At 37.0% G+C, this 12,136-nt stretch overlaps 1 protein-coding gene across 3 annotated transcripts; it reads left to right on the top strand.

The window, feature by feature from the left end:
- Nucleotides 1-312: 312 nt before the first annotated feature.
- Nucleotides 313-9,398, top strand: LOC104210968 (SKP1-like protein 21). 3 transcript variants are annotated; one of them, XM_070174547.1, is made up of 11 exons: nucleotides 313-507; nucleotides 2,481-2,666; nucleotides 2,966-3,210; nucleotides 3,956-4,177; nucleotides 4,350-4,541; nucleotides 4,624-4,734; nucleotides 4,856-4,937; nucleotides 5,442-5,545; nucleotides 5,750-5,889; nucleotides 7,659-7,792; nucleotides 8,798-9,398. In XM_070174547.1, exons 3-11 carry the CDS (start codon nucleotides 3,175-3,177, stop codon nucleotides 8,815-8,817), a joined length of 1,041 nt encoding a protein of 346 aa, XP_070030648.1. In that variant the 5' UTR covers nucleotides 313-507; nucleotides 2,481-2,666; nucleotides 2,966-3,174; the 3' UTR covers nucleotides 8,818-9,398. The 3 variants fall into 3 exon arrangements, with proteins under 3 accessions (XP_070030648.1, XP_009758256.1, XP_009758254.1); XM_009759954.2 differs by lacking the exon at nucleotides 2,481-2,666 and having other exon boundaries at nucleotides 8,801-9,398; XM_009759952.2 differs by lacking the exon at nucleotides 2,481-2,666.
- Nucleotides 9,399-12,136: the final 2,738 nt, after the last annotated feature.

Genomic DNA, 12,136 nt, shown 5'->3' with positions numbered 1-12,136 from the left:
CCAAAAATATGCATTTTTCACTGTTTATCACATGCCTAGACAAAATGCTATCAAACTATCCGGTACAAAGAGGAAAAATGCTGGACTAACCCCTAGCATACAACCGTAATGCTCGACCTCTACACTATAAAATAATTGAATTGTATGCAAACTAGGTAATATCATGTATCCTGTAAATAATATTTTCCCAGCCACCATAGCCAAAGAGCTCTAACCACTATCCACGTGAGAATTACAATTGGCAGTCACGTGCTAAGAACACAATTACCAGAAGGAAAAAAAAAACAGAAATAGAAATATAGAATTACACTATCCCTTGGTTTCCATTTCGGAAATCAAACGGAAGCCTGATAAACGCAAGAAAATTTTCCTTTCTTCCCCCTTTTCTTCTTGCTACCTGCAAAACCCTAGCTATCCCTCCATTTTTTCTTCATCATTTTTCTTATCTCTTGTTTTTATTGCTCTGTATTTACCAGCTTCATGTGTCGCAATTAATTATTACGTCAGGTATGTGCATCTGTTCATTTCTAATTTTGTTTTACGCCTCAATTTCCCAAGTAATTAGCTGATAAGCACTTGTTATAAGCTCAAATTTTGGCTTCTTATTGTTTTTTTTTTCCAATTGTAATTTGTTAATTAAATGACTACCCATTTCCCTTAATTGGTTACCTTTATGATTAAAGATGGCTCATTCCTTGGGACAAATTTGAAGGTTACAACCCATTTCTATTTCGTGCTTTATTTCTAGGGATACTTTATTATCATCTTAATATTTCCCGCTTATTCTGGAATGAACTGGGTCCAATGGAGCTAAAGAGATTTTTTTTAATGATGGTAGTATCCAGGCCAGCTTGAGTGCACCCGACTATTCCATAGGGTATCTGCTACCTCGCACAAGTATAGGTACCGGCTAACTCTACCTACCAAGGTTAGGCATATGGGAAGGATATTGAGAATTCATATTGCCAACCTCAACTAGTTTGCGATTGATTGGTAGTAGTAGTTGTTAGTGGTCTGTTGCAGGGCAGATTTAAGGGATGGTAATTGGGTTGGGAATTTATTGGCTGATTGGTATTACCCGATAGGATTTAGAAATGACTCCTAGGTGGATGATGTTGCCAGCATTTGAATTCTCGAATACATGATTGAGGTTTTAGTATTGGCCGTTATGTAGTTGTGTACGATTACGAGATATGTAGAATGTCAAAGGAAATTCTTGAATAGAATGTGAATCGTATTCATCCATTATCTGCCGAAGGATATGATGGCAGGAGAATTCATCCACTTCAGATGCTCAATATTAATTCTCTAATAGTCCTAGTTGGTTTGATTTATTTTTTTTTGGAAAAAAAAAAAAAAAAAAAAAAAAAATAAAAGAGAGAAGAAATTCCCAGTTGGTTTAGTTGTTTACTTCCTTGAAACTTCAATTTTGTTCCTTAACAAGTATGTGTATCTTTTATTCTAGAAAATACAAATAAAAAGAAGAAAACCGGAAGTTACAAAACCCTTTTAAAGTTTCTTCCTGTCCCTTCTCTCTTTGATAACTATGAAATTGATCCCATTTGAAGTCTTTCAGAGGCTTCTGTATTTGGTCTAACAGTTTCACTCGTTAGAACTTGTTGCCTAAGACAACTTATTGCCGCTTGTCAAACACATATATATATCAATCGAGATTGTCTCGGCTTCTTAGGTACATGAGGAAGCAGCCTAACATCTTTTCAATTGAAATCCCAATCAAAGACAAGTTTTACCAAAAGAGAGGATTCACTTTCCGAAATTTCAAGTGATATGATTCCTCCTCCAGAAGCTAAAGTTGAATGATTGAAGTCTCCTTTGGGTTCAATCGAAGAGATCGAAGCGAAGTCATCAATTCAACCATTCGAATGGTCTCCCCTAAGATTGATCTCTTCTCCAAATAAGCCGAACCTCGATACCGCATTCATCAAAAAGATATGGCCATCTCTCTAGGTTGCACAACCCCTTTAGATCGTTCTATTCCCCCATCGCTCCAAACATATGTATATGTGTGTGTGTGCGCGCACACACACACGCGTATATTTGCGTGCCCCCTGTTAGAATCGTTGAGGTGTGCACAAGATGACACCACTGTTGTCAATCAATATAAACAACAACAACTACTACTACGAGACATCAAAATAAAAAACAAACAAAAATGCTTGCATGCTTCCCACGACCCCCAGACACCCTAAAGAACATGCATTACACAAAAAAAAAATGTTTTTACCCTTCATCTGAAAGTGGCCCTTGCTAGCTGCTGGAATACTTCTTTGTGAAGTCCCTTACTGTATAAAGGAGCTTAACATATGATTAAGGTTTCTTCTGGGTTATGAGATTTGGCATGGTCAAATTCATGGCATGAATATACTTAGAGATCGCATAGATGTGAGAATGTGTGTGAGCTTTGCGTATTCAAGTGTCCCAAAATTCCTTTTGGTTATCCATGCTCCAATGGCACGTAGGTGGATTGGGCAATGGGAGAAAGTGCAGAATATCTGAAATTTCCTTGTGGTTCTATTAAGAGGACAGAATGAGAAGCAATTGATATTCGACGGCTTTGTTTTTAAACTCTGAGAGGAGGGGATGTGAAGAAACTGAAATGGGCTAACATATTGTATGCGCATGTGGAATGTTTAAAGAAATTCCAGGTATAATTAGCTTCTAACAATCTGAGTAAGTTTCCATATGACAAGAATTCATCTATGTTCTAAATTTCATATCCCTAATTCTCTTCATTATTTGAATGTTTTGAAGATACACAAAAGAGTGAACAAAGTGATTTTCCATTATTTTTTGTCACTCTTGTTCAACTGCTGCTTTCCTTCTGAGTTCTTATTAATCTGTTGGGTGGGTGTGTACTTATGTCATGTATGTTCATGTTGGGAAAACTTCATTGATTGCTAAAGTATGTAATTTTGGTCAACTTGCTGTTATCATCTTTGTACAGAGCTTCCAAACTGATGAAATCATCCTGTTGAAGATGCATTTTGTCTTGTTGGAATTTGGAGAGGGTTACTTTGTGAAGGGTTTGCGGTCTGTGTCTGACAACTTTCTTTTGAAGAGAAGAAAGCTTAGCCTATTTCCATTTCATCAGCACTTTTAAGGTTGCTTTATTTTGCAAAGGCCCATAAATAATCTTGCCAGTTTGATCTCCTCATGTTAGAAGGCCGTATGGCGGTTGTCAAACCAGAGGTATGTAATGAAGAACAGAGGTTTATGTTCAAAGGCTACATGACTCCATTATTATATTTATAGTGGAGACGAGTTATGTTAATGTTTTCCCCTCTGCTAATCTCTAACCTCTTCTGGCTCTTTTTTATCTGTTGCTCTGTTTGGGTTTTAGGGTTGCACTTACTTGAGCCATGAGTTGCTTTGAGATGGGGAATATTTGTTTTTTTTACTAAGACGATCCATTAGTTTTGTGAGCTTCACTTTAAATTAAAAAATTGATATTGCTGGAAGAGGAATTGTGTTTCTTAGCGTAATGATGTCATGTTGTTTTACACCAGAAATAATTAGATAGAACAATGCACTTGAACGTTGTGCTTCATATTATCCAACTTGAAAGTCAATACTATATAGCTTGAAATGCTGGCTTATTCGCATGACTGACTATAGTAGACTTGAAGCTTTTTCTTCTTCTTTTTGTTAGGGTCTGACCGTTCTTGTTTACTTGCATGAAATGCGTAGGTGGATCATCCATTTTCTCATTGAAAACACTGTTATTTCTTTGAGTATTGAATGTACGTTGAACGACTGTAGAATGGCCAAAATCCTTTTTGTATGGGAATATAATATTGTTGTAACCTGTTTAAAGTCCAAGGTGTGGGCAGTAGATCCTTGTTGCATTTCTGTTGCTTTCTATATTACACTTTTCAAAGCTGTCGCTATTTTGCATTATCCGCTTTTGTAATTGCTTTGTGGTTCATTGGTTAAGATGAAGTCCTACATTTGGCTCCAAACTGCTGATGGATCGATCCAACAAGTAGAGGAAGAGGTTGCCATGTTTTGCCCAATGATATGCAGAGAAGTACTTCAAACTGGCGCGGGATCCTCAAAAAATTGTGCAATATCACTTCCTCAACGAGTCAATGCTGCTATTCTGGGCTTAATACTGGATTATTGTCGGTTTCATCAAGTTCCTGGCCGTTCTAATAAGGTCAGTTCTCCGTTTCCTTGTTGTAACAGTGCAGTGCCTCCTAGAAAGTGCAGGATTTTCGGTTTGCCTGTTCATGTGCATGGTTTATGTGACATTTCTTTTCTTTTCTTTTCTTTTTTCTTTTTTTTTTCTTTTTTTTAAAATTTGAGTGTAATGGATGTCTTTTATGTAGGAGCGCAAGACTTTTGATGAAAAGTTCATCCGGTTAGATACCAAGAAGTTATGTGAGCTGACATCTGCTGCTGACAGCCTTCAACTGAGGCCTCTGGTTGACCTTACAAGTCGAGCACTTGCTCGGATGATTGAAGGCAAAACTCCCGAGGAAATACGTGAAACTTTCCATTTACCTGATGATCTAACAGAGGTCCTTATTCTGACAGAAAATATTTGTAGCCCTCTCTCTCCATATTGTTGGTGTTTCTCACTTGGAAATGGTTTATCTTTAGGAGGAGAAGTTGGAACCTTTGAGAAATATGACCGATGATCCACGCATCCGCCTTCTCAATCGACTTTATGCAAGGAAAAGGAAAGAATTAAAAGAAAGAGAGAAATTAAAGGTACTTTAAGATCTGGCTCTTGTGCTTGTATCTTGGCCATGGTTGCTTGATGCTACTTGATGAATTTTTGTGTATGCACTCTGACTTTGCTTTATTTCCTTTCCTCATTATGTATTTCCAGAATGTTGAGGTAGAAGAAGAGCAGCATGTGGATGAACGATCAGTTGATGATCTTCTTTCGTTCATAAATGGGGAAGATGAAGGTAAGATTAAGACTTAGTTAACACCCTATATTTTTGCTGTAGGGTTGCTCTGCTTTCTGCATGTTGCATTACTAAAATAATTGAACTGTTTTGCATGCCTATAATCTGCATATTACCCAGTATTATGTTTTGGTGAAGTTGCATTTTGGCTGCCTGACATTACCCCATTATATATGTGTGTGTGTATAAAACATATACATATATACGTACATATATATATATATAACTCTTATCTTTAGATCATTATGTCTCAGGTTTTATATTGTGGTTTGTGATGCTTATTCTGGGAAGGTTAAGAAAATAATGTGGAATCTACCATGACTATCAATCAGTCTTATAAGTTATATTTTTTGTGTATTATTTGCTGGTCTATAATCAGATCCATAATTTCTATGGTGACGCAACCTTCTGATGGTATACTGTAACTTTTATAGCCTCTTTTGGGTTATTCTTTGAGTTTGATTATCATACTTACAATTTTGAGCTTGGTGGTCTATTTTGCAGATTCTAAGGGTGTAAGAACAACAAAGAGTAAAAAGAAAAATAGGAGGAGAAAAGAACAAGCTAGAAATTCCTCAACAAATAATGAAACTGGTAACCATAATCAGGTTAGCACCTGTTGAGCTATGGGATTTTCTCTTCTTTGTTTTTTTGTTTTCATTTTCGTTTTTGGTCGATGTGTGTGTGTCTTGTTGGGGGTGGGGTGGGGTGGGGTGGGGGGGGGTGGGGGGGGGGCAGAGAGTTGCTTCCAAGTGTCTTTTTTTTTTTTCACTTTGACATTTGTTGGCTTGACTGGTGCTGTTGGTACACAGGAATCTAGCTTTCCTGCATCTAGCTGCCTGAATGATGATGTTCCTTCTCCAAGTAAACCTTCTGATCTGCAAGACCCTGCATTTGATGAAGGTGATATTGACGATGAATTAGATCCTGTAATGAAGGAAGAAATTGACAGGTTTGATTATTTACTTAGATTGTTTTCTTCCACTGATCAAATTACATTATTGTCTCTGTAGATGGATGTGTAAAAGACTATATGAGGTGATTGTAGTTACTTACAACTTATTGAATGAATTATGTTCTTCGAGAGAGGCACCCAAGGTTGTGGCTTAGTGGTCATCGAAGTGGGTGAAAACTTTGGATTCCAAGGTTTAAATCCCAACAGAGACAAAATATTAGGTTATTTCTTCCCATCTGCTAAGCCTAGGTGGGTAGAGTTACACGGTACTTGTGCTTGTGGGAGATAGCATGTATCCGGTGGAATAATCGAGGTGTGCCCAAGCTGGCACAGATACCACCATCATAAAAAGTTCTTTCAGAGTGGTTGTATTGAGCTACTATTATTTCCTTGGTGAAAGGATTTCTTTTTTGGGTAATTAGTTACCCCGTGTGTTGATACAATCTTTTTACTCCTGAAAAGCTGTTCTTTTCTTTTCCTCCTCCTCTTCTCCTGGATCGTGCTATTCAAGGGGAACCTTGTTACAGTGGCTTCTGCCGAGGCTGCATGCAAGTGTTGTTTTTTTCTCCTTTTTCCTTGATAACCGAGAAATCCCCGAGACGGTTCAAAGCTCGATGTATGATGGGCTCGCCTCTCTACTCTTCTCTGCTTAAATAACAAGCTTTTTTGTCTGTGGCAGGATTCGAACCCGTGATGTGTGCCTAACCCAGACATCATGCATTGCACTCTTACCACTAGACTGAAGCCCTAGGAGCCTGCATGCAAGTGTTAAAAACCATACTTTAATCATCCATTAATTGTCAATGCATATCCATGCATATTGGAGAGCTTTTGCCTGCAATATAGCTTCCCTAGTCAAAATTCTGGATCGTAACTTTGAATCTAGTACCTCCAGAAGCAAAATCGATTTTTTGTCTAGTCTTCATTTGAAACAAAAACCGAGAAAAAGTGAAATAGACAGAAACTTCTTACCTATTTTTATTACTTAGTCTTTTTCCTCATCTGACATTCATTTCTTACCTAAGCTTCATACCCCTTTTCCTCTTTTCTAGACTTTGTGCAAAGTTGGATTTAGCATTTTAGTGCTGCATTTAGCTCTTACAAACTTTAAACAGAGTAACCCTACAGCTATAATCAGCAGATAGCAACGGAAAAGACATTATAGTGTTAGCATGTTTCTAGCTGGAATCTGATTACAGATTGGAGTTAATGGATAAATTGGAATCATTATAGCATTGTCATTTTATCCTCATTGGATCTTGTGTTGATAGAATCTCCAAATATTTGATGATGATTGCTACTTTTAATTTGTGCAAGAAGTAGAAGTTCCATATGAATTCTGTAACCGCAGAGGGGATTGTTTCTATTTCTGGAGCCCATCTTACCTTACATTTTAACAAAAAAAAATTGCAAGTAAAATCATTTCATACCAATATATCTTATTTCATTGACTAAAATAAGGGATGACAAAAGAAAATAAATCTACTCTCTTATCAAGGAAAAAAAGAGAGAACAAATGCACGTACAAATATAAGAAGGATATGTTTTTCACGTCGTTACAGATGCAGGGAAAATTGAACATAGTTTTATATATTGATTCATCACACAGGGACCATCCAGTTATTTCCCCCTCCCCCAGTGGCCATCAAACCCTTCATGCCAGCATGGGCTGCTGTGACTTTTTTAGGGCAAGCACTTCTTAACTTGTCATACGATTTGATATGTCATGTACTGTAGATACTTGATTCTGAATTTCTATATCGCAGGGAGGTTGAGGATTTTGCTAGGAGACTGAACTCTGTTTGGCCAGAAAGAATGCAGGAGATTTTGTCTTTGGGTCAAGAGAGGAGGCCTGTACCACTATCTGTGAATGGGAATGGTTCCCTAAAGAGATATACGGGTAGGATTTCTTTTATATATTTAAAACAGGATATGGTTACTGTTTTATTCTGAACTAAGAAAAGTGCAAGTTGAATCAATATCACACAGAATAATCTTTGCTGAAGTGAAGTGGAATGTACTTAACAAATCATAATAGAGTAGAGCATGTCATGGAGAGTTTTTATCTGTAAACAACAGAAACTAGCAGAGAGGAAGTTTCTGAGAAACTGTGTTAAACTATAGAAATTTTGTCATAAAAGAATATGAAAGTATGAAACTTGATTTACTTTTCCACTTCCGCGATAATATGAGGCATTAGGATAGCAAATTGAAAAGATGAAACTGGAACAAATACCCAGCAGTTTAAGAACTGGCTCCAGACTATGACGTAAAGATTTTGCTAAGTTTGCAATTCTAATAGTAAACTAAATATTCCTTGTGTCAAACTCGCTTTTGTTAATGTTGACCAATTTCTGTTTTCACACAGCAAGGTTTGCACTGGTTTGTCAGGGACTCATTAAACCATCTACTAGGGTTACATGTTCTAGTTCAAAAGGCTAAAGCATAGACTTCTTGCTGCAGCTGGCTTCATCTAGCCATTGATTTTTTTATGGCTCCTTAAAATTTCTCCCTCTATGCATATAGGGAAGTATTCTATTTGTCACCTTGTCATGTCACACCTGGGAGCTTAGTTCTATTACTTGTTAATCTCAAGGGCAGAGGAAGCCTAGGGTGTATAATTTTGTTGGCTATGTTCTGGTTGTGACAACCAAAATTAATGGTTATCAGATCACATTTTGTCTCGAATGCAATAAAAAAGAAAACAACAGAAGAACGAAATAAACATGATGTTACTTGGTAAAAGTAAGGCCCTCTCCTGAATAAAAGAACAAGAAACGTTTGGGGTGGTTGGAGCAGCTAACTATGTAGAGCTTGCCTCCAATTTCTTGTTGGAGGATCCTCTGAAAGAGCTGGCTTGTTCTGGAAGCTTTATTTGTCTCATGGGGTATCTGAATCTTTTTAGCAGGTTTGGATGGGAGATAATGGTTCAAATGGTGGATGATGAATCTTTTGGCTTCAGTCGAGCTTAACATGCCGGCTTTCTGTGTCTACTGTTGCCACTAAAGACGGTAACAGTCCAGTGTTTATTGCTTGTAAAATTCTTTCGACTTGTCGAGCTGCCAAAAGTGATTTCTAATCCTGGGGAAATGACCTGAATGGCTGAAGTTTAGGGGAATTTCGAGATACAAGGAAAGTCTCTGTTGTATGTGGTTTCATGGTAACCACTATTTCATTAGTCCTACATTTCTAGATACAAGTTCCAATTTTGCAAAATTTTCCCAATCTTAGATTTGTTTTCCTATTCTTTAATAACTTAGTTCAAATTAAGCTGTGTTAGTTTTTCACTCTCATTTTTTTTTTGGGTCTTTTCAATTTAATGTTTCTTGGGTCTTTTCCGTGACATGAGGAATATAATATGAGCATTTTTGCCATGAAATGGCTTAAGTGCTTGTGGGTTCTATGTTTCAATTCCGTATCAAAATGTCGTGTTACTGTGTATGTAAATTTTGTACTTTTGTTATTTCTTATTGATATTAAATTTAGTGGATCAAGTTTCCTCTTCTTGAGTTGGTGTTATCTTGTTTTTGGGTTTTTTCTGCAACTGTAATAGTGGCTGATCTGACTTGCGCTTTTCCTGAGAATTTTAGAGCTTGTACTAATATGAACGTCCAGGAAGTTGCAAAGGGATGCAAAGCTACCGGTTGTTCAAGTTTACTCTTTCACTTACACACGCAAAGGTAATTGTCGATTTGTGAGCTCTAGCAAATACAGACACTACGTGTCGATCTCAAACTAGTTGGAATTAATTAATAAATCTTCAATATCTATTTTGCTCGGTTTGGGCTTGTTTTGTATCCAAATGCAATAATTTGTTTAGGACAAATTAAGGGTTTCTCTAACTATGGATATTCTGAATCTCCTACGTTTTCACACAACTTTTTTACTCAAACTAAAGAGCCTCTTGTCATGTACCGTACCTAATGTAAGCTTATCAAATGGAGTATCAATTACGATAAAATTGTAGTTCTAACTATTTAGTGTCGCTGTTATGGATACTGTACTGCTGTGCTATATTCTTTGCTAACAATATACATGGATTCTATGAAATCACTGACTTCGAAACAAATATTCTCAATGTTATTTTAGGATCTACATTGTTTATTTTCTAAACCTTCCAGAATTATAAATTTATAATTACTGACTGATATAGGTCTATTGACTTAACTATTTTAGACAACCTTTTCCCATTTGTTCGAAGTGAATTGTTTGCACATCCATCTTAACCATGCAACATCTATGTCATGAATACGTTAAGCCCTAGAAGCTTAACATTCATTCTCTATATAACATTGCTGGTATCACAAGGTGACATATTCAAGGTGCCACCAGCTGCTTCTCCTATGAGAGGAAACTGAGTGAAAAAGATGTTCTAGCCAGCTTACCTATGCTTGAAGAAAGAACAAGCTAAGGTAACAAACTGACGAGCCAATATATGAGTGCTGTTTGTGTACGTGTGCGTGGGTGAAGCTAGGGGACACAAGGGATTCAAAATTGAGTAGATGTTGAATTTTCTTAGTTTCTTTATGTTTTACTACTTCTTTATATTTTGAATCTACTTAGTGAAGCCAAGACCCGAGTAAGAACAGTAAAATGAGACTCATAACATTTTCCAATCTTAATGGGGTTGTACTAGGGATCAATTCTTAGCCCGCTTTTTATTTTCATGATAATGGATGAATTGACACAACATATTCAAGGCGAGATACCATGGTGTATGTTATTTGCAGATGGCATAGTATATATTGATTGACGAGACACCCGATGGAGTTAATGCTAGACTAGTTTGGAGACAGATCCTAGAGTCTAAAGGTTTCAGGTTGAGTAGGACTAAAACAAAAGTACTTGGAGTGAAAGGTCAACGACGTAACACATGAGGCAAATGAGAAAGTAAGGATTAATACACAAGTGATCCCCAATAGAGGGAGCTTCAAGCGCCTTGGATTAATAATCCGGGATGGATGAAATGGAGGCTCGTATATGTGATAAGCCAAGACTTAAGGGTAAGTTCTATATAGTGGATATTAGACCAACTATGTTACATGGGGCAGAGTGTTGGTCAGTCAAGAACTCCCATGTTTAGAAGATGAAAATAGCGAAAATAAGGATACTTAGATATATGTGCAAGCATACTACGGGAGATAAGATTAGGAACGAAGATATACGGTGCAGGGGGGAGTGATCTCCATAGTGGACAAGATGAGTGAAACGAGGTTGAGATGGTTCAGACATGTGAAGAGGAGAAGCACAAATGCCCAGTGAGGAGGTGCGAGAGGTTGACAACGATAGGTCTAAGGAGAGGTAGAGGCAGTACGAAAAAGAACTGGTGGAGAGAGGTGATTATAAAGGACATGACACATCTTCAGTTCACCAAGGACATGAGCCTAGATAGGAGTGCAAGGAGGTCGGGGATTAGGGGAAAATGATAGTAGTAGGTAGTCGAGCGATTTCTTTCTTTCTTGTGGGAGAGCATGGTTCTAGTTTAGAGCGCCTTATATGCTCCCTCTTCTCCTTACCCGTATTTATTATTATTATTGTTATTCTATTACTCTATTATCTATTTTTCAATTTTATTACTACTGCTGTTTATTTTGCTTTGGTTATCGTACAATCTTCTGTCAATACTTTTCTTTTCTTTAATATTTTTACCATAGCTTCTTTATTCGCTTAGTTTTCAAACTTATTTTGAAAATATTTTTCTTGAGCCGAGGATTTATAGGAAATAACCTCTCTACCTCAAATAAGATAAGAGTATTCTGTATATACTCTACATTCTACATACTTGTGAGGTCACACTGAATATATATATATTGTTATTGTTGTTTAGTGAAAATTCTGGCTCCGTGATGCCACAGTCAACACATGTATCCTGGGAAACCAAATGATATTCAGAAAAGACACGTACCTCTCAAATGCATGATCCGAGGTTCAAAACAGCAATTATGAAACTGTCGAACAACACTGACGTAAAATCAGTATCCTCTGCACCACTTATTTATATCTGAAAAACTATAGACATTATCTTTGAGTTTAAGGAGAGTAGTATATCTTGAAGGCCTTGGGCAGAAATACAGGCAACAAGAAACACCATATCGATCTGAAACAGTGGGTGCGTCCAAAACTTATGCATTTACAAAAGTATGATGAATTCAGTGGCAGTTAACATTCACTGTCTTAAGTTTATAAATATAAGGCAGTTGATGGTATTGAACATGAGGATATATAGTAATACGCTGGGAATGGG

Source organism: Nicotiana sylvestris, chromosome 5, assembly GCF_000393655.2.
Source record: "Nicotiana sylvestris chromosome 5, ASM39365v2, whole genome shotgun sequence".
NCBI lineage: Eukaryota > Viridiplantae > Streptophyta > Magnoliopsida > Solanales > Solanaceae > Nicotiana > Nicotiana sylvestris.
Note: the sequence above shows the minus strand (reverse complement) of the source record. Positions and strands in the feature narration are given on the sequence as shown.